General features: G+C 41.0%; 1 protein-coding gene across 2 annotated transcripts in view; it reads left to right on the top strand.

Moving 5' to 3' along the window:
• adck1 (aarF domain containing kinase 1) overlaps positions 1-23620 on the top strand; it is a 93019-nt gene that overhangs the window by 61629 nt on the left and 7770 nt on the right. For both annotated transcript variants that reach the window (XM_034562937.1, XM_034562938.1), the window contains exons 6-9: positions 1913-2071; positions 3563-3679; positions 6581-6730; positions 11451-11648. In XM_034562937.1, the coding sequence (XP_034418828.1) occupies positions 1913-2071; positions 3563-3679; positions 6581-6730; positions 11451-11648 (624 nt within the window). The remainder of the gene's footprint in view (positions 1-1912; positions 2072-3562; positions 3680-6580; positions 6731-11450; positions 11649-23620) is intronic.

Here is a 23620-nt window from a genome sequence, read left to right on the forward strand (position 1 = left end):
CAAAAGCGGTGCACACTTTTGACAAAAAGTTGACTTTAAATTTGTGCGAATGAGGCACATTTTTCGCGCTGCTGCATATGCTTTATTAGCACCGGCGGAAATTTGCTTTATTCGCATCTCTGCATTGACTTTGCATGTAATCCATTCACAACTTTTTTGGTGTGAACGCAGCATAAGGTGAAAAAGATTCCTGTGTTTCTGAGCCACCTCGACATGAAAGTATCCATCCTTTAATTCGACAGTTGTAAACCAATCGCCCGGCTAAACCCATTTTAGCAACCGCCTGATGTTACCTTATGTAACATTTTGCAGGCAATTCTTCTTTTTAGGATATAGAGATCCAAAATGGGTCTGAATTGTGTCTTCTTGGGAATCAGGAAGTATACAGAGCAAAACACCCGCTGTTTATCGGGAATGACAATGACAAAAACAGCCTGTTTTTGTAAGAAGGTCCAGATCTCTGCTGAGAGTTAATCTATCTCCTCCTGTTCAACTTTGATGAGGCTGATGACCGGTGTGTCATCTGCGAACTTAAGGTGTCTAAATATGGCTGAGTCGGCATTGACACTGTGTCATCCCTGCCGTCTGTTTCATGGGCTTCGATTTCGAGTGCTGTCCATCTCTCATTGCAGCAAAGCATCGCAGCCAAGGAGTGTCGGAAGCGATCCCACCATCAAATCTTGGGCAGAGCACGTCAAGCCAGGCATACTGGTGGCTGCTGAACACGCTCTCTGCGTGGTCCATGCCAAGACACTAGAAGCAAGCGTGACGAAGATCTGTTCCAGCAATGAGGCCGGGACATGAGTAGCAATGGATGAAACAAAAGCTTGAATTAGGATCTCTTCATCAGTCAGGGACAACAAAATAACTGAATTATCTATGTTGCTCTAAGAGCAGGGTCAATTTAGCTTTAGAATCCATCTGCCTTCCTTCCTTCCTTCCTTTGTTCCTTCCTTCCTTTATGTGTGTGTATCAGTGGACACAGAGACACACCCACATTTCCCTATCTCTCCTCCGCAGCGATGACCCCACTACGTATTATAAATGAGAATCTGTGTGTGTGTGTATGTGTCTTTGGTTCTGTCAAACTGCACTAATTAGAACACCTGTTTGCTGCCAACATCAAAGGTTGCCATAGTGATAACTTCAAGACGACAGTTGCACAGGCTTAACATGGAGTTAAAGCTAGGGAACACCTATCAAACTATCTCAAAAAGTCAGTTAACTGTAGGTCCATTTCTTTCGCCAACATCTTTTGAGAGGAAGGATGACTTGATGAACAGATACTGTGAATGGTGGGACTGTTGTGTAAGAAATGTGTCTCTAGCGGCGATTTAGAAATCAGGTATGACTGTCTGTGAGAAGACTATTTGGAAGGAAAGATATAATGGCGTTCTATGGGGCAAAAAGGTGGACTGACTGTCTTTGTAAAACAGGTATTGTTAACTTGTCCTCTAACCATACTTCGTTTGCCATGTGCAGATATTGTAAGTGAGAAATGTAATTTTGGTAAGATTTGACACAGAATCATCCAAACTTAGCATTATTGTCTTGGAAAATGACTGCTCTCAGCCCAAGCTGAGATAACCCTGAAAAACTTCATAATTCTACAGTTGTTGTCACATCTTGAGTGGTATTTACCATGAAAAACTGATCCAGCCTATTCCACAGGTGATGGAACACGTCTGATTTGGTGTTGCTGATAACAGATTGGCCAGAAACACAATTTAAGGTTTTAATGTGATGCACATAGAGCCATTTCATATAATTGTTTGTCACCCATTAATGACCATTATAATGTCCTGATATATTCTGCCATGAAATGTTTGCCATTGGCAGGACATCACTGTATATGTATCTTCATGTTTTATTTTACTTCAAAGTGAGACTGATTGGGATTTGTAATTTGAAGGTAATGTTGAAGGCAATCCATTGGCTCTTCCCAAACTTCGCCTTCATGTGGTTGGTAGAAGAGGCCAAGAAGAACATGCCGCTCGAGCTGGACTTCCTTAATGAGGGACACAATGCTGAGAAGGTGGCTAACATGCTGGCCCACTTCCCTTTTCTCAAGGTATACACACAATTATAGTACAATTATTTCTACAAGGCTTAGTTTCATAAAGCTTAAGAATGGGAACAATGGTTTTTAGTTTTGGTTGTGAGCCTTTTGACAACACATCCTTGTAAACAGCTGGTAATAAGAATACACTAGAATAATAAGAGACCGTCTGTTTCATTTAATGTCCTAGTATTTCAAATTGTACTCGATACAGTTAATAGAGGTCAGACCTTTACACTGTGTATGACACAGCTTTCTTTGTGCTGCCCGTCGGCTCTTCCTAAATTCTAACAGAGCAGGGTTAGCAGAATGCGGCAAATCACATTTCCTTCACTATATACAGAGCTGGAATGTCCATTATCATTTAATTTCCTGGTGTCCTTTTTCCTCATTTTGTCTATTTGAGAACTTTTATTAGCTCTGGTAAATGTGAGTTAGACTCCTTTTCCAGCTATACTTCTTTGTTCAACGTTCAAAGCCACAGAGCAAAAACGTCTTTGGTTTTGTCTTCTTTTCTGTCTTGTAATGCTTTTTTAATTCTGCGTTTTTCAATTATATGAGTTGGTATGTGATAAAGAAATAAAACCTGACAGAATGAAATAGAATTATGTGCAAATGCCCATTGATACATCCATTAAAAATCCAGCTTGGCCCAATTGGTGGCCTAACATTAACATAATCATTAAAAAAAATCAAAAGGCCACAATTGTTGCTCTGTGAATAACAAAATAATTAGCTCTCTTTCATTTTTTTAGGATTTAACCTTCGATTTTGAATTTCTTTGTAATTTCTGATCATCCACTGACTAACTGATACATTTATTGAGTACCTTTTCGAAGAAGTAAAGAAGTGCCCTTTATACTTCAGATAGAAGATTCTAAATTCAGACAGATCAGAGGGGAAAGCAGGGTTAGGTTTTAGGGGGTGGTAAACGACTTCAGTAACCAGGGGTTTGGGACCAGACAGTTTATTCAATTCAATTCAATTCAGTTTATTTTATATAGCCCAATATCACAAATTACAAATTTGCCTCAGAGGGCTTTACAATCTGTACACATACAACATCCCTGTCCCAGGACCTCACATCGGATCAGGAAAAACTCCCAAATAATAGAAAAAACCCTTTCATGGGGAAAAAAGGGAAGAAACCTTCAGGAGAGCAACAGAGGAGGATCCCTCAGATGCAACAGATGTGTACAGAATGAACAGCATTACAGATTTACATAAACTCATTCAATGAATATGACAATGTATGAATGGACCTCCACAGTCCATGAAACAGAAGGTTGTAGAGAGGAGGGGGGGCAGGGCGATCAGCAGGGCCATGGCAGGAGGCTGGCTCACCAGGCAGGAGGCATCAGACACAGCCAGGTCCAATGGACCCTATGAGACGTGAAGTCACAAAGACTCAGGGGAGGAAGCAGAGTTAGTAAAAAAGAAAGTGAAAAAGAAAATCACCATTTTGGTCTCCTCCTCCCCTCCTCCAACCCCTTCTTTCTACAGGTTCCCATGATCCATTGGGATCTGTCCACAAAGAGGATCCTGACCATGGAGTTTGTTGACGGGGGGCAGATCAACGACAGGGACTACATGAAGAAACACAGCATCAATGTTAATGAGGTACTGCCTGCTACCAGCTCTCTGGAAGCCTTTGAATACACAAAAGTGTGTGTGTGTGTATGCATGCTTGTGTGAAACTGGAAGTGTGTGTGGAATGTAGAGAAATACTGTTTTTTTATGTTTACAGTTTTAAATTGTAAGTGTTGCTTTTACTGAAAAAAACACTTCCTAAGCATTAGGAGGAGCAACGTGGGGTTTATTATTTCTCTTGAAAAGATTTGTCTACCAGACAATTAACGTTCACAATCGTGAGGCCCGGAATGAGACCAATGGCCACAGTCCAATACAGCTCCCGTGTGTTAGTCTCTCGGTGTGGCTAGCTAAAACCAAAAAAGAACTCTTTCCCAATACAAATTCTGCTTTATTTAGTAATCGGTCACTCCTCTAACACCTCAAAAGTTAGTAATTCGCTGGTTTAAACAATGCAACAATTTGGTTGGCTTAAGGCCAATTCAAGATGGCGGGTGCGAGTTTCCTGGTTCCAGACTGGAAAAGTCCCACACGCCTTCAGCATAAAACTTTCTTATGTTGCCTTCAGAATAAAGGTAACGTCTCGGGTTTCCACCAGCATCCATTTTAACTATCATCTCTAAACAATACAATCTCATTCATTCTCTTACAGTTAATTGTTACATTTGTCATCACATACAGTGTCTTCCTCTTATGCTTTACAATACATTCATCTTAATATTCTTCATAATATTCCCTATAAATTATCCTAACCTTCTTAATGCATTGTATTGCAAACATAAGACTTCCTTTATGTGCAAATCAAAATAACCTATTACAACTTTATACTTTCAAGGACACTTTGACATTCAAACCAGTTCTTTAACAATTAAAATAGCTGATTCCCGGTCATCACCCTGAATGGTAGCCTAAGCGATAGCTCCTCCGGGAAAATAACTACGACACCCTGATAAACAATCAAATATAACATTTATCGAGAATAGTGGGGCAACAATGGGAAAGAATTATGCAAACCAGATCCGCTTCCAGACCCCATACGTACCCTGCTAGGCTGCACGTGTTTTTAAGAAGACAGGACACGGCTATACCAGTCAGCGGAAGAGGCGACTACAGATATGAAAGACAGAGAATTGCCTGTCAGCGTGATCACACCGAGAGATAGCCTCTGTCCGGCTCTGCCTGGGAAGCAGTGAGAGGGCCGACACAGCAGGGGAGAAGAGAAGAGCAAGATAAGAGTCTTCGGAACAGACTAAGGGCCTCAGAAGAGCCATCAATTCTAACCTAAAAAATGTTGGTAAACTGAATATAATCTAAAACGGACGGTGCTACTCAATCTAAGGGATGCATATTGAACATGTTCTACTACTTTATTTGATCTTTATTAACATAAGCTCTGTTTTACCATTTCAATGTGAATGTATAAATGGGAGGAATACAAAGGGAATTTTTTTTTATTTGTGCAATGGACACTGGATGCTGTCGTGGGCCCTCGACCCAGAGGGAGGAGATGCTTACCCCCACAGCTAGATGCTCTTTCTAGCTGAACCCAGGGTCATCTGTTAGAGACGCCAACCTTTGAATCACATCTTTAGTTCCTGTTCTTTCCTGTATGTTTATTTGTTCTTTCTTGTTCACGGAGTAGATCATTATGATACGTTCGCTGATACAATGACAGACACACATGTATGGTTAATGACAAAGTACAAATTATTATTTTTTATGTCAACGGGCTTTTGAATCCAATTAAGCGCAGTAAAATATTAGCTAAAATGAAGAAAGAACAAGCACATGTGAAATATTTAGAGGAAACCCATTTAAAGAGAATGGGCTTCACTAATGTGTTCTTCTCATCATATAAGTCAGGACATAGGCGATGAGTTGCTATTCTTATCTCAAGCAAACTCAATTTTCAAAAAGTATTTCAAATGGGAGACAAGGAGGGCAGATATGTTTTGGTAATATATATATATATATATATATATATATATATATATATATATATATATATATATATATATATATATATATATATATATATATATAGATGGGAATCCTGTTACTCTGTTTAATATACATGCACCCCCAGGAAGTGAGCTAGGTTTTTTTCCAGAAAATCACCAATATCATGACAACAGAAACAGAAGGCCTCTTGATATGTGGGGGGGGGGGGGGGAGGAATATATGATCAGTATGAAAATACTAGCATGGAAATTGAAAAAGAAGATGGCAGAAAACAGAATTCACAGAATTAGGGATCCAAGAAAAAAAAGTGAAATTCAGGAAGCTTTTGAAGCATTTTACAAAAATCTATACTCTAAAGTTCCAGGGAGATGTAACACAAATTGATAGCTATCTAAATTCTCTAAAGTTGCCCACTTTAAATGAAGACCAAAATAGAAATATGACGGCAGATATAACGGAAGATGAACTGAGATCAGCAATTAGTAGTTAACATTAAGCAAGTCTCCAGTCTCTTATGAAAATTGTATGGCATCAGTGGCTTTGATGCCCTGCCAACACTGTCCCAGCTGACTTTGCCCTTTCTCCTCTGCGTCCCAACTGTCCTTATCGTTTTAGACACAAAAAACACACTAAAGATCTTGCCATTCCATGTCAAATGCATGATGGTTACAAGCTGTATGTTAGAAAACAAATGGTTTTAATAACTCTATAACAATTTATTTGCAAGAAATACAATGACAAATCACAAATAGGTTGTTCCTTCTAAAACAGCCCTACCACAGTGCATACATCATGAATAATGATAACAGTAAACCCCTATTTTCACACTTATTAAAGATCAAACCGTAGCAAGTAGATCAACCATTCGTAACGTGTCATGATTTAATCCGTTTTTTTATTTTATTTGTCTTCTAAGTGTCATTTATGCACTTTTCGCCTTTAACTTTGTCTCCGCCATGTCCCCAACAGATATCAGAGAACCTGGGCAAGATGTACAGTGAAATGATCTTTGTCCATGGCTTTGTTCACTGTGATCCGCACCCAGGCAATGTGTTGGTCCGAAAGTGTGCCCAGAGCAAGAAGACCGAGATTGCCCTGCTTGATCACGGCCTTTATCAGGTGAGAAATCTCCAGGCGGTCGGTCTGCACATGAAGAAAATACCATTTGTTCTCAAATTGCCGTCCATTTTTCATGCTGCTGCCTTCAACCGTCAATTCATGGGGAAAGCAGCAAACACACAACCAACATGGCTATTAAAGACATGGATGTGACACACCCTTTCATTAGAGCTTCAGCAGGATAAAAGCTTTTTGATAAAGAACTCATTTGATGTTGTTCTTAGTAAAGTGCAGTATGCTGTGTTTGGATTGGTGCACCACAATCTTAATCATACAGGTGCATATATGTAGTCTCATGTTCTACACACACAAACACGAACACACACACGCACGCGCGCACTTCCCTCGGACCACAATGGCACCAATTTATTCCTAACGACTTCTGATTTCAGCTGTCTTTTTTGAAAAGAAAATAACCTCCTCATGTACACACACACTCTCTTTATCTCTCACACACACACTCTTTTGCTCTCTCTGTTTCTCATTTCTCTCTCTCCCTCTTTCTCTCTCAGACACAGACTATTTCTCTCGCTCTCTCTTTCTCTATCACACACACTCTTTCTCGTGCTCTCTCTTATTTCTCTCTCTCTCTTTGTCTCTCACACACACACACTCTTTCTCTCTTTCACTCTCTTTTTTACAAACATACTCCCTCACACACATTACCAGTCGAGCACTATATATTGCATTTGTTTTTGTCCAGAAAAACTGAAAGAAACGGGGGAAAAAACGGAAACAGACCAAAATTTGTTTGATTTCTCCATGACCGGAAACAGAACACCGCTTGGTTTAAGATAGAGATTCTACCATTATTCAGCATAGTGGGTAATATAGTAGGCTAGGGATGTCAGAGTTAACCCATTTTGACATAACCGCAGTTCTATAACGTCACAGTAAGAATTGAAGAAGCTATATAAATATCTATGGCGTCCGGATTTCTGCATTATTGCCCTGTGAAACTCGGGGTTCCCGTCTCTATGTTTTTACGAAAGGCACTCGATCAAATTTGTCCAAAGGAGGTCCATTGAGACAAATATTTATCTTAGAAATGCCCTAAAATGTATGCAATTGAGGCTTTCAGGGGGTCTCAAGTGTAAATCCATTATGTACAACATACTGGGACAAAGTTCACACTGCTGCTTCTCCATATTTAGTTTTGACTCTTGGAACAGAAGTAGACCAGTCCCAGACGACCTGCGGGGTCGGGATGGTTCATAAGGTAGCAGCAGAATACAGAAAGTTATTTAGGCCCAAAACCATTCAGTGCTTTATAAACCAGCAGCAGGATTTTAAAGTAACTTCTTTCTGATTTACTTTTTACAGAGACATGTGAACACACCATTACAGTAGTCGATTCTACTAAAGATAACATTTCTCCAAATTATCAAATCTGATCCTCTAATCCTTGATATGTTCTTCAGGTGATAGTAGGCTGATTTTGTAATTGTCTTGATATGGCTGTTGAGGTCTGAATACATAACTACACCTAGATTTCTGGCTTGGTTTGTGTTTTTTAACATCAGAGATTGAAGCTGAGCGCTGACTTTCAATTGTTCGTCCTTCTTAATTGAAGAAAATTCTGGCACATCCAGTTGTTGATTTCTTCAATGCATTCAGCAAGCCCTGGTATGGGATTATGTCCCTTGGTGATATAGTTATGTAGATGTTTGTGTCGTCTGCATCATTATAACACACTTTGTTGTTTTCCATAATCTGTGCCAGTGGAAGCATGTAGATGTTGAGGCAGAAGAGGCCCCAGTATTGAACCTTGAGGAACACCACATGTCATCCTAGTCAGCTCTGATGTGTAATTAGCTACAGACACAAAGTATTGTCGGTCCTTCAAGTAGGATTCAAACCAGTTAAGTGCTGTGCCAGAGAGTCCTCCCCAGACATTTAGTCTGTCTAGTAGTATGTCAGGGTCGACAGTGTCGAATGCAGCACTGAGATCCAGTAATAGTAAGACTGAAGTCACTGTCTGGATGTCGTTGAAAACCTTAACAAGAGCAGTTTAGTACTGTGGTGCTGACAAAAGCCACATTGGAAGACATTAAAACAGTTACTTTCGGCCAAGAAGTTGTTCAGCTGTTGAAAAAACACTAAACACTTATTTTACTTGAAAATGAGAGGTTTGATATTGGCCTAGTTTATGGACTGTTTCCTAATAATATTGCCCAAAGGAAGCATATAAAAGGTAAATAAAATTGGTCCAAGCACAGAACCTTGTGGAACTCCGTGATTAACATTGGTGGTCATCGAGGCTTCATCGTTTACAAATACAACTTGACATTGATCTGATAAATAGGATTTAAACCAACTTCTGATCCAGTCTCTCTAATAGGATGTCATGGTTAATGGTGTTGAACGCAGCACTAAGGTCTAACAAAACAAGTACAGAGATGAGTCGTTTATCTGATGCAATTAGGAGGTCATTTGTAATTTTCAACAGTGCTGTGGTGTTTTCTAAATCCTGACTGAAACTTCTCAAATAAACTATTATGATGTAGAAAGTCACACAACTGATCTGCAACCACTTTCTCAAGGATCTTTGAGAGGAAGGGAAGGTTAGAGATCAGTCTGTAGTTATCCAACACCTCTGGATCAAGAGTGGGCTTCTTCAGGAAAGGTTTTACGTCTCTTCATTGCAGCCGGTCCTGGCTCTTGGGTTCTGCCCCCCCTGCCTCCTTGCCCCTGCTTTAGGCATCCAGCCCCTGGCCTGGGCCTGGCCTCCTTCCCAATGGCCCTGCCTCCTTCTTTGTGCCGCCTGCCTCTAGAGCCTGGCCTCATTGGTCCGACTTCTTTCGCAATGCATCCTGCCTGGTTGGCCGGCCTCCTGCCTCCGTCGCCTTGCCCCCTGCCATGGCCCTGCTGTTGCCCCTCCTCTCGTTCTCCTTCGGTTTCATGGATTGTGGAGGTCTGGATCGTGGTCCATGCCTACTACTCATTATTCAGAATTTCTGTCATATTCAATTCAGTTTATTTTGTATAACCCAATATCACAAATTACAAATTTGCCTCAGAGGGCTTTACAATCTGTACACATACGACATCCCTGTCCCAGGACTTCACATTGGATCAGAAAAAACTCCCCAAAAATAACCTTTCACAGGGAAAAAAGGGAAGAAACCTTCAAGAGAGCAACCTTCAAGAGAGCAACAGAGGATGGACAGATGCAATATATGTCATGTGTACAGAATGAACAGCATTACAAAGTTACATAAACACATTACATGAATATGACAATGTATGAATGGAACTCCAATCCATGAAACAGAAGGAGGTAGAGAGGAGGGGGGAAGGGGCGCATCAGCAGGGCCAACGCGGGAGGCCGGCTCACCAGGCATCAGACACCGCCAGGTCCAATGGAGGAAGAAGAGTTAATAATGTGCAATGGAGAGATGTAAATTCATCCATAAGTATTCATTTATTCATTCATTGAATGTGTTGTAACTGTGTTCATTCTGTACACATGACATGTATTGCTTCTGTCCATCTGGGGAGAGGGATCCTCCTCTGTTGCTCTACTGAAGGTTTCTTCCCTTTTTCCCCGTGAAAGTTTTTTTCTGTTTTTTGGGAATTTTTCCTGATCCGATGTGAGATCCTAGGACAGGGATGTTGTATGTGTCCACATTGTAAAGCCAGTCACATTTGTAATTTGTAAATTTGGGCTATACAAAATAAACTGAATTGAATTGAATTATTATTCTACTATATCCACTTTTGCTGTTATTTTTGGTATTCGTAACTTTTTCATCATGCTACTACTACTCTTATATGAATAATTTCTGTCATATGAATTGAATGTGTTATAACTCTGTTATGTTGGTTATTCTGTACACATGCCATCTATTGTACTTACTACTACTGATAGAGGGATCCTCCTGTTTCTTTCCTTTGTCTCCCCGTCTGGGGCGTTTGTAGGATTCAAAGAAAGGGGGGGCTAAGCCCCAAGGGGAGTGTCACTTTTGTGAATTTGTGAATTTGTGAATGTGTGCGCGTGTAGCACATTTGGGGCCCCGGATATCCATTGTTTCCGACAGTGCATAGATTGGTTCAATCAGAAAGAGTGTGATTTTGCTCTGTAGTTTTGCTTGCATTCAGTATATGATAACAGAAGAGACAGAGTTTCAGGGTCATAGTGATATGTTATGCTCATTTGGACACTATCACTGAGATAAAGATGAACTAGGTTAGTATCAAATATACCATTCAATGGAAAAAAACATAATAATAATATATATTAATGCAAAGAATAGGGATTGTATTGTTAAGTATGATAATTCTCTATTGGATTGTAATTTGATGGGGAGAAAACATACAAACCAGACTGCACGCACATATGTAGCTAGAGTTATAAATAACGTGTGACAATAGTTTCATTTAATGACATCCCAAAAAAAACAACGTACAATCTGTACACATACGACATCCCTGTCCCAGGACCTCACATCGGATCAGGAAAAACTCCCCAAAAATAACCTACATTTCGGGGGGGGGGGGGGGCTGAAGCCACCTAAAATAGGCCTAACGACGTTCCTGCTCCTCGTTAAAGGTTTTTTTTTTTGGGGGGGGGGATTTCCCTGTTCTGATGTGAGGGTCCTGGGACAGAGGATGTCGTATGTGTACAGATTGTAAAGGCAAATTTGTGATTTTGGGCTATTGAAAATACATTGAATTTAATTGAATCCTAACAAAAGACATCTAATCCCCTCTCTTCCAGGTTCTTCAGCCAGACTTAAGGTTGGACTATTGTCGGCTGTGGCAGGCTCTGATAAAAGGTGACATGTCCGGGGTGGAACGTTACAGCCTCAGACTAGGAGCTGGAGATCTGTACCCCCTGTTTGCCTGTGTGGTCACCTCTCGCTCTTGGACTGCCGTCAATGCCGGCATCAGTTCTGTGCCTGTCACACGCTCTGAGGTACTGTATGAGCTCTCACACACTGACATTGTAAGAAAACGTTATCATTTGAATGAATACTAAATATATATTATAATACAGTGTACATTGTAAGACTGGTAGTTGTGAAACACAATGGGATGCATGTTTTGTACTGTATATAAAAGTAAATGTTTATATATATTTTTTAATTCTCAGTTTACATGTTAGGCTGTCATCAGGGGGGCTTCAGTCTTTTCCATTTTTAAACTAAACTTTTGATTCAATCTTTTGTTTAAATCTTTTTTATTGATTTTGCAAACACAAATATATACAAAGATTACAAAGATAGAGCAAATACAATGAATAAACAACCACGATAACAGTAATTTAAAGCACATTTAAATATAGTAGGAATTAAGACTTGGAAACATGCATTCATAACTACATACAAACCAAATAAAAATATAATACAAAATTAGGAAGAAGGGATGGGGGGGGCTCCTAGTTCACTAGTTCTCCTGTTGAATTGCATTGTTGGTCAAATAGTTAATAAAAGGTTTCCAGGTCTCTTCAAAGGATTCACTGGAATCTTTGAGTGCAAATCTGATCTGTTCAAGTTTGATATGATTTAGGATCTCTTTTAACCAACTGTTATGTGTGGGCGGGAGAGCGTGTTTCCACTTAAATAATATGAGGCATCTAGCTAACAGTGTCGTAAAGGCCAGGATGCGTCGCCCTGTCAATGGCAGATTGTGTATTTCCGGTGGTTGGTTTCCAAATAGTGCTGAGAGTGGTTCGGGATCAAGTTTTACCCCCAGTACTGTGCCAAGTGTATCGAATATTTGATCAAACATTTTTTTTTAATTTGGGCACAACCAAAACATATGGGTATGGTTGGCAGGTGACTGTTTACACCTATTGCAGCTGTTGTTCATATTTGGGTAGATTTTAGCCAGACAGGCATTTGTGTAGTGAACACAAAACAAAACGAAGGACTGGAGCCAAAGTCGAAGGTTTGTCCAGCCCAAAATGTTTACGGAATTGTATCCAGATGTTGAGGGAGTTGGTAACTATTGGATTTTCTGAGATCCCATGAGTTTTTAGTGGCAGTCATGCCATGATGAGGGATTGAAGAGAGAACTTGGAAGAGGATAATTCCATTTGGGCCCACACAGGACCACTTATAATATAATATAACCAGAATATTTCCCAAATTCAATTAGAATATCTTTGACAACTGAAAGGGATGTTACAGGATTGGAGACATATAATAAGAGATCATCCGCATACAGTGACAGTTTGTGTGTGACTCCCATCCTGGTTCAATGGCCAAGGCGAACAAAAGGGGCGAGAGGGGACAACCTTGTCTGGTGCCACGGCATAACACGAAAGGGCAGGATTTCACCCCATTAGTGAGAATGGTCGGCGAGTTATATAGCAACTCGATCCATGCTATAAAGTCCAAACTGAAGCCAAATCTTCCCAGAATGTAGTATAGATACTTCCATTCAACCCTGTCGAAAGCCTTCTCAGCATTTAAGGATAGTATCGCCTCAGGGGTGTCATGGCCTGGGGAGCTGATTATGTTAAGCAGCCGCCAAGTGTTAAATGAGGGGCTTCATCCTGCCATGAAGCCTATTTGGTCTGTAGAGATCAATGATGGTAGTGCTGTCTGTAGACGTGTAACTAGAACCTTGGCTCGTATCTTCTGGTCAACATTCAGAAGGGATATGGGTCTGTAATTGTTGCATAATAAGGGATCTTTGTCTTTTTTCAGTAGGAAACAGATAGTGGCTTCAGATAGTGTCGGGGGAAGGCGTCCTATTGCAAATGATTCATTGTATACTTTTGTCAGCAGTGGGGAGACTAGGTGGGAGGATGTTTTGTAAAATTCTTCTATGAACCCATCTGGGCCTCGAGGTTTGCCATTCTGTAGCAGTTTGATTGCCTCCTGCACTTCCATAGATTGGAACTCCAAGATCGTTAAGCATGTTCTCACTTTGGGGAACGGGATAGATTCCAAAGGGTTGTGCCCATTCCACACCTCCGTTGGGCAGTCTCATGAATAAAGCCCTGAATAATAGCTAAAAAAGACAGAATTCACGGATTTAGGGTCAATAAAACACATTTCCAGAGGGAGACCTAATCCTAGGGATCAGTCTTGACAATGCCCTAACCCTGGTCTTGTGAGCAAGGAGTTTACCTGCCTTATCTCCCATTTCAAAATAATGTTGCCTTGAGTGTAGCAATTGTTTCTCGATTTTAGTTGTCGACAGGAGATTATACTCGGCCTGGAGTTTGAGGCGTTGGTCGTAAAGTGCAGAGTCTGCGTCACGTAGGTAAGCTTTACATGCTTCCCAAATAACTCCTCTAGCGATGTCGGGGGTGTCATTGATTTGTAAAAAGTTCAACATTTCTTCTGAGAATAGTCTTTTAAATTGTGTGTTAGATAGTATTGTGGGAGATAGCCTCCATTGTCTTGATAAAAAGCTATGATTAGGAAAACATGTGTCAATTGAAATAGGGGCATGGTCTGAAATTACTATACTATGGTATGTACTGGAGTTGGTCCAGTGTAAAAGTCTGTTATCAATAAGGAAGAAGTCAATTCTCGAGTATGTATGATGAACGTGGGAGAAAAAGGAGAAAGCCCTTGCAGATGGATTAGCTGATCTCCATGGGTCACTTAGGCCAAGTTGTTCTGTAAACGTCCTCAGTGTTGTTGCGGAATGGTATATGGTCTGGTGGAAGATCTGTCAAGGATCCTGAATAAGGTTGAAGTCACCTCCCAGGAACAAGTAATGGCTGTCTATGTAAGGGAGAGATGAGAAGAGGTGGCTTATGAATCTAACATCATCCCAGACAGGGACATAAATACTTGCCAATATCACGGGGGTATTGCCTGCCCGATACTGCCACAAAGTGCACATTAGGGTCCACAACGGATGTTGAAGGTTCAAATGTGATATTTTTACTGATAATAATAGCTGCCCCTCTTGATCGATTAGAAAATTTGGAGTGAAGTATCAGATTCATCCACGGTCTCCTGATACATGAGACTTCAGAGGGTTTGAGATGCGTTTCTTGAAGAAATATAATGTCCCCTTTAAGCTGTTGTATGTGTGACAGCACCTGGCCTCTTTTGACAGCTCCATTGACTCCACTAGTGTTCCATGAAACAAAACGACAGCCCTTGCTTGTGGATGTCATAGCGCTACACATGGATCATGACAACTGTGGCGGTGACGGGAGGGGGGGGGGCAGCAACGCACAAACAAAAAATAATAATAATTATAATTCCCATTAAGTAACATAAATTACTAAGGCTAAGGCTTCCGGTTTTTATAATCCTACCTGTCTCCTTGGTCGCTATTCCCCAAGTTCACGGTTTTACCTTTAGCAGGTGCAGGCATAGATTGTAAACCGCATAATAGTTTGAAAAGTGTCCTGAAGTGCATCAGCGATTAACTGTTTAAAGTAAACAATGTAACATAATAACAGCATAACAAAAAATTAAACAGCCACAGAAAAGCCGATTTAAATCAGCACTAAAGTTTGGAGGACAACTTCCTCTAATACTGCAAACCGTGAAATAAACTAAATGGACTGGGGAGTCAGCCGGGCTTTTCTCTCCCCGATCTAGCATGCTTGTGCGGTGAGCCAAAATAAACAATGACCTGTACGGTCATTGTAACAACACTGTCTGAGTTACTACCCCTGAGAAATACGAACACAGTGACAATAACAAACTCTTACCGACATAGCTGGGCCTGATTGAGTTTAGCAACGTATCTTTTAGCGGCTAACTAGCTGCTCTGGCTACCCAAGGTCTGTGCTTCGCTTGGTGGGTTGCACCATCCTGTCGTACTCTGGTGAAGCTGGTGGCTTCTTCGGCAGATGAGAAACCTCTCTTATTACCCTCTCTGTCCGTGATTTGAAGTCTTGCCGGGTATAGCAGAGCTGATTGCAGGCCCAAGTTGTACAGTTCAGCCATGATGGTAGGTTGCACGCTGCTCCAGAACCTCGGGGCAGTAGTCTTCGTAGATGCGTACAGTAGTCTTCGTAGATGCGGGTGTCTTTGTATTTGAGGTTGTTCCTACGCTTTCAGGCTTCCTGGATCACCAGCTCCTTGGTTAGATGTCGATGGAAGCACAGAATCACCGGTCTGGGTCTGTCTCCTTGTCGTGGTTTAGCTGCAAATGTGTGGTGGGCCCGGTCCAGCTCTGGGGATGTGTGTAGCACTTCGTTGCCGAGTATTTCCACCAGGACTTCTGAGATAAAGTGTGTGGGTCTGGGACCTTCAATGGCTTCTGGCAACCCGATGATTCTCAGGTTGTTTCGTCGGCTTCATCCCTCTGGGTCAGTGTTTTTAGCTTGGAGGGTCAAGCACAAGCTTTCGAAGTCCTGAAAGCGACCCATGTTTGAATTGGCGTTGGTCTCCAGACTCGTGATTCGCTCGCTGTTTTCCGTCACTGTGGTTTGTATCACATCTAGTTTGGTTTCTAGAGATGCAAAATCAGATTTGAGTTCGGCAGACAGGACCGATGATATGGACTTGCGGTGTTCTTCCAGCAGGCCGGTCAGAGCGGACATGCTAATCTGACTAGCCTGGGGTTCCGGCTCATCTTTTTTTGCATCTTCCTTCTTTAGTTTAGTTCTGGTGGCCATGGTGCCGTTTAAGCACAGTATCTGCCTTTGTAGAAGCTGTTTACTAAAGTTTTGGGTTAAATACAAGTTCTTATTGAAAAATTTGAGGCGGAGTGCAACGCGTGCGACTACTCCATACCGCTCTCCACCGGAAGTCCTTTATTCCATCTTTTCATGGAACTTAAGGGAGGTTCAGAAAGCAAATTGGGCAGTACATAAGTTGTAGGCAAATCATCTGACGACTCAGGAAGGGAAAGCAGGGCCTACCCCAGGCTTGGGAGTAGAGAGGGGAAAGTAGAGAGCGGAAGGAGAGCTGAGGACCCGGAAGGGTGGAAAGAGCACTTTGAGTAACTCCTAAACCCGACCGACATGTCCTTTTAGAGAGGAGGCAGTGTCTGAATATTTTTTCGGGGGGAGGTCTCACCCATATCCCTGGTGGACACTAAAATAAAATCTCCTTGGTGGCAAGGTGGTGGTGGTGGATGCTATCTGCCTTGAGATGCTGAAGGCGCTGGACATTGTTGAGCTGTCTTGGCTGACACGCCTTTTCAATGTCGCAAAGGGGTCGGGAACAGTGCCCATGGACTGGCAGACCAGTTTGGTGGTTCCCATTTTCAAGAAGGGTACCCGAGAGTGTTCTCAAACTATTGGGTTATCACACTACTCCCGGGGAAAGCTTATGCCAGGTTGCTGAGAAAGGAGGCTACGACCGTTTGCCGAACCTCAGATTCAAGAGGAGCAGTGCGTATTTTGTCCCAGTCGTGGAACTGTGGACCAGCTCTTTACCCTCACAAGACTACTGGAGGGGTCCTGGGAGTTTGCCTAACATGTGCTTTGTGGACTTGGAGAAGGCTGAGACCCTCAGTGGTTTTGTGGGGGGCTGCTCTGGGAGTATGGGGTGCCGGGCTCGTTGCAACAGGCCATCCGGGATTTGTACTTGAATTGAATTTCTACAATACTAGGATCGGTGACAGACTGGTTGGTCTATATTGCCGGGTTCAACTGCCAGCTTATTCTCCTCTGGCGATGGAGAGAACAGCGAATGACAACTATCCATTCCCTGCCTCAAGGGCCTGGCCTCATTGGTCCGGCTTCTTTCGCGATGTATCCTGCCTTGTGGGCCGGCCTCCCGCCTTCGTGGCCCTGTCTCCTGCCATGGCCCTGCTGATGCAGGAATCCGGAAATTCCGTGATCTTCCATCTGCAGGTGAAAGTGGCGGATCACAGGGCAATTTATCCTTTTTCGCGATCTAAAAACAGTCAAAACTTCTAGGTAGAATATCTCTTTAAAATGACGCAGATGAATGCTCTTAATCATCATAGCACAATATGTTAATAGTCTCTCTGCATTGTTTGTCTTTGATAAAGTGAGGTAGAACATTTTAAAACAACATGTTAGTTCAGACAGATTAGGCGAGTAGGATCCGTTTTGCCGACACTGGAACCAACCCTATGAGGAGGTCCTACCTCCTAACTTCCTGCGGACACTTTACTGAGCTGCACAGGAAGTGACTCGACATTTCAAACTCAACCTAAACCTTGCCAACAGTACAGAGTATCACACCTTCTGCCTGAACAAATAACACAGTGATCATGTTGAAATTCTTAGAGCATGAATAATCATGGGTCTAAAGTTGGTTGGACAGCTCATGGAGTCATTGAAATTCTAATCAAAAGGGTTCATCCTCTGGAAAGCAAGACTGTGATCAGCACATATAAATGCACTTTTTTAGTTTTTGTTTGAAACTGCATGATTACCACCAAAGTGACAGTCAATAAGAAAACTCAGCATCAGTGTATTCTGAAGAATAACACTGCCAATATGTTCCTTGAAGTTTTAAAATTAGCAAACTTTGTACTACAAAATTACATTTCAAACAGGATTCCCCTAGGCTGTCAAATGCAATCATAAAAACATTTGACAGCCTGGTGTACACTGTTAAAAAAAGTGTACAGCAGGGGTATCCAACTAAGTTCAGGGAGGTCCAGTTAGAGAGAATTTCCCCATGCAAAGACCTGGAACATCACAAAAATTTCAAATATTGCACTCTTTGATTATCTTCCATATGTTTTGAAGTAGCCAACAAGTGTATTAACATATGTATGTAGTCAACAACTAACTGTCAAATAAAATAAAATTGTATAACATCCAAACAATATTTATTATTACGGATTTCAAATTCAACTGGATTAATTATAAATAATACATACTCTAATAATAAATACATGATCTTTTATTTAAAGTAAAATAAGCTACTTAATTTTAGAAAAAAATATTTAACTGAATTGTCCTGCAACTGTCGATTCAGTTCAAACAATGTCAATCAAAAGAGTCAAGATATTGTATTCTTGTCATCTAAAAAAAGAAATGTGTGTACAGGGACTTCATGTGGTTATTAAACCACTTGTTTCAGCTCATTTCTGCTCTCTGTTAACATCATTGTTGGTCAGTTAATTCATGTGTCAGGATTCTGATCATATTGATTCTTTTTCTGTGCCAATATGTTAGTCGGTACGTTTGCGCAAGGATTTGTGCTTTATCTCGTGTTTAATATCGCTTATATGAGACATACTGCTTTTGAACTGGTTGTGGGAGCAATAAACATATAATAGTCTGTCCATTTGTGGTTAAAGGTTCTCCACATTTCTCTTTTTGGAGCGCCAAGTGAAACAACTTCTCTGACTCATGTACTTTTTCCATTTATCGGGTCTCTCCTGTTGCTCCTGTGTGTGAATATGGCACTTGAGTCTTTTGTGATTCATTGAGATTATTAACACCATTTTTTTGAAAAAATATTGTGCAGTTTACATTCTTTTTTTTGTATCTGTAATCAATTGTGGTCATAATTTTAAAAAGCAAATGAGAAGGAAAAAAAGTCACAGGCAAGATAAAAGAGTAAAATAAATTAGAGAAAGAGGGTAAAGTACTGGGATAGCTAGAAAGTCTTTTAACAATCACCACAATCATTACCTAGCCTGTTTTAAATATAACCATGAAGATTGCCTAACCTTAACACAATAATAATAAGAAAATTAGGAAAGAATCTACGCTTATGTACATTATTATGCAATAGTTGCATTCCAATGTGAGAATGAGAAAGTAAGACATGCTCTTCTCCCTCCCTCTGTCTCCCACTTCAGCTGAGATGAAAGCTCTCCCATCTAGACCACACACACACACACACACACACACACACACACACACACACACACACACACACACACACACACACACACACACACACACACACACACACACACACACACACACACACACACACACACACACACACACACACACACACACACACACACACACACACACACACACACACACACACACACACACACACACACACACACTCCACTCTAGTGCCCTCTACTTGAATACACTTGTTGATTGTGAAGTACTCTGGAGCTAAGAAGATATTTTGAGACATCTTTGTGGCCACATCCACTCATCTGCTTTGCTTTGTCTTTGTTATCTATGCTGACATCTCCTCTTTTCTGTTCTTTGTCATCTTCTATCTCCTCTTTTCACTCTCTTATGCATGGATCAGTTTTAAGTCCTGATGATGCATTCCATTAGTGTTAATGTAATCCAATGCACTAAGCAAATGTTGAGTGCTTTTAGAGCTGGGCTTTTTTGCACGCACATTCAACAGTCTTTTCTAATTAGAATTGATTAGTTATTGTTAAAGAAGTAAAGCTCCAAGCTGCAGCGTGTAATTAACAATTTCCAACTTGTAAATACCATTTCTGTCACCATATAAGTCATAATCAGATTGTAAAGGCCTCTAAAACAAATTTGTGATTTTTGATTTTGGGCCGTACAAAATCAATTTAATTATCACTGGTAAACATGGATTTCTCTGAGGGCTCTGATATATGTGGCTTGTCGCCAAATAATATGGAAGGGCCTGAAAAATAAAACAAACATGGACATTTAATTTCAGCCAAAGTCTGTCATTTAAGGTAATTAAATAAAGATTTATAGTGCTACTTTTACCACATACACTATTTTGTAACCCTCACATAACCAGCTGCCTTAGGATGGTTAGGATGGTACGAACGCTTGATGGTTATGAATCTGGGATTTTGTCCCATCTCTATCAGCCAATCCAGACTAAATCATGTGAGCAATGATAGTACAAGTAATATTGCCTCCTTAATGAATACTGGTCTGTCCTCTAAAATTGTTTTTAAATGTGAGCTACTTGTGCAGCTACTTGTCTCACTCCAAGGCTGGCCTCAGGAAAAGGCCCTGATGACATCTGAAATCAGACTGCATGTGGTTTCTGTTGTCTGCAAGGCGTCTCAGTCTTTTGTTGTATTCCCACCATAGCTTCAGGCTGTGTTAAATAAAGTCAGTGACAGTATGTCTGGAGATGACATATAGGTAGGACAATGACCTGTCAAAATAAACCAATATGGACAGTTCAATGTGACAGCTCGAAAGCCTCGATGATTTCTGTTGTGACTTTGGCAGGGGGCTTTCGATGCTGTTCATCAATCCAACAACCACTTTGTTTGGAGCATACTGTACCTTCAGTTAATGTTCTTACTGGAGAAAACTGCCTCACATTCTTAACACTTCAACCCTCAGCCTGAGCACAAGGACACATTTACTTTACTAACATCACTTCTCAGAGAAGTGAAGTAAAACCCCCCAAAATGATTATGGTAGTCAACATGCCCATTTGTTTAGCATAATTTATTTTCAGCCCTGAGTACAGTTTCATTTGCCTACTCTGCAGAGTGAAAGTGGCCTTATTGACAGCAGATCTTCTCTGACATTCTTCCTCTCTCCCGTGGTTGCTGCCCACAATTTTCTAATGTCTGTTGGCTGCTGTATGACATTATCCTGCAGATTCTCTAATACATTGGGGAGAAAAGAAAATCAACAGCACAGATCCCCCCATCCCCCTCCAACTGCATTCCCTTTGCCTTTTGCGTGGCTTATTATCGCACCACTCTCACAATACAATATGTTCTTATTGAAGCTTTCAGATGCAAATGAGAGCACTGTCGCCTTCTCTGTGTCTTTCTGACAGCTGTGAGGCCTGCTAGCCAACCTCCTATAATTGCTACTAATTGTTATTCCCCAAGCTGGACTCAGCAGAGCACTTCAGAACACCCGCCCCCAGTCTTTTGGACTGGGGGGAGCTGGAGTATTATGTTTGTCTTCACATATTTGTTTTGTTTTGTTTAAGTAAATAATTTGGGAGAGGTGGGAAGTAACCAAGGGGGTTTGCAAATATTCCAGGAAAAATACCATACATCCTTACTTGCTTATTTTTCCTGGAATTTTCCTAAATGTGCCTCCTAAGGGCAATGCTCAATGCCTATAGAGAAAGTACAACTAAGTAAAGTAAAGTAAGCTGCTTACAGTGAGACCCAAGCCATTGCTGGAGGATGAAATACTATCATGTCCTATACTACCCATGGTTGTTAGATGGCCGGCTCCAACAAATCCCAAATCCCAGTTCAGAAAGCATCAACCTTCTTGCAAGAAATGCTAAGTCAATAAATGTTTTGCAATGGCTGGTGGTCGTTTTGGAAAGGATTCCTCCGTTAATAAAATAACAAGGCCAAGGGCATTGATTGGCAGTTGTGATTGACATTAGGCACACCTGCCGCTCTGTCCGGCTTCAGGAATCGCACTAACTCTGACTTTCTGAGATTCTAGATTGGTTTGTTTGCTGCACAAGTTCTGTTTGTTCACATTACTTCCTGTGGGTATGAGACAGAGAGGACAGAGATAGTTTATCTGTGTCAGGAAGTTGACTAGCTGTCTGTCTGTGCCTGTCAACTCTTTGTTTATCTGGACAGACAGCTCTAACAATGCTGTTGTCTCACATGCACACACACACACACACACACACACCACAGTATGCAGGAATTCAAATATTGGGCTATGAAAACGTTTGGATGCATTGTGTTTCACAAAATTCAGTAAAAATATGTATTATTGGATTTTCTTTAATAACGATTGAGTTGTTCGTTTTCATGGTGTCATCCCGTAACCTAAATATGGAACTAGATCATATTTGATGATAACAGCTTCTGTATGGAGGGAGATAGTAACTCTGTCTCTGTTCAAATATGTTCTGATGCCAGATGTGAATGTCCTCCGTGATTGGTCTCTGGATGTCCACTGACTCCTGGTGCATGAAGATAGCCCTCCTCCCAGTAGGTGCTTTGACTGGGAGGAGGGCATGTCATTAGGTGTTCCAGCTAAAATTTGGGGTCAAGTACACCAAAGCATTTTTTCCTATCTGAAAACACCAACTTTTTCCGGGGTTGTCACCACAGACATCCAATTTGAATTATTGCAAATATATAAATATTGCAATACTTTCATCAGGTTGTGTTACCTCCTTCAGCTTGAAGGCCTGAAGGCAGGTGAGCTGGTAATGGTTAAAAAACAGATCAAACTGCACAGAGCTTTATCAACAGGAAAATATAAACTTACATATTGTTTGTGCTTCGAGTTTTGGCTGATATAAAAAAAGGTATTTCTCCACTCCTTTTTTCTCAATTAGCTTGTAATTTCACAGTTGTTCAGTTCACTTCTGTAAAGTCCTGTACTAAAGTCCTGATTTTACTTTCTGTTTTAAGATTGCTCAATGAGTGTTTGTAAGTTTGAAGTTCACTTTGTTCCATGACTAATAGTGTAATTTAGGCCTGTTGACGTGCAGCAGGGAGAGGCCTTTGAAGTAGAGTAGAGCAGGACACTGACGCTCACATGGAGACTCAAGCAGCCATCTTCAACATCAAAGAGAACAAGTAGTTATAATGGAGGCAAACGCCATCCCCCTGTCTCTCCCTTTCTTCTTTCATCATTTCTTATGCTCAGTCATTTACACTATGTTGTCATTTCTGCTTAATAGTATTCTTGTTTTAATCCCCTCATCCTTCTCTTCTATTACTTTGCCTGCAATTTGTGAAATTTCTTTTCTCAATCTGGACATACACATATACAAAAATAAATATGCCGGCCATATGCTATACATACATAACTACCGTTTACTCATTAATATATATATATTATGACTGGGCACGTTAACGCAGCAATCCATTAACGCAGACAATAATTCTATCATGTGTTAACAGCATTATTTTTTTTGCATTGGGAGGGGCTTAATGCTGCTGTACACATTGACCGAGAACATGGAGAAAGGTACTTTTAAATGGACATTTTCATTTTAAATCTCTACCAGACGGCGTAGTTAATAAAAGCAAAGTTATTTGTAACCACTCAAACTGGAGTTATCTTATCACCGGAGTACTACGAGCATGAAGTACGACTTAAAGGCGTTACACAGCACTGAAACAACCAGTGGAGCGAAACTTTCGGCAGAC

Source organism: Cyclopterus lumpus, chromosome 22, assembly GCF_009769545.1.
Source record: "Cyclopterus lumpus isolate fCycLum1 chromosome 22, fCycLum1.pri, whole genome shotgun sequence".
Lineage (NCBI taxonomy): Eukaryota > Metazoa > Chordata > Actinopteri > Perciformes > Cyclopteridae > Cyclopterus > Cyclopterus lumpus.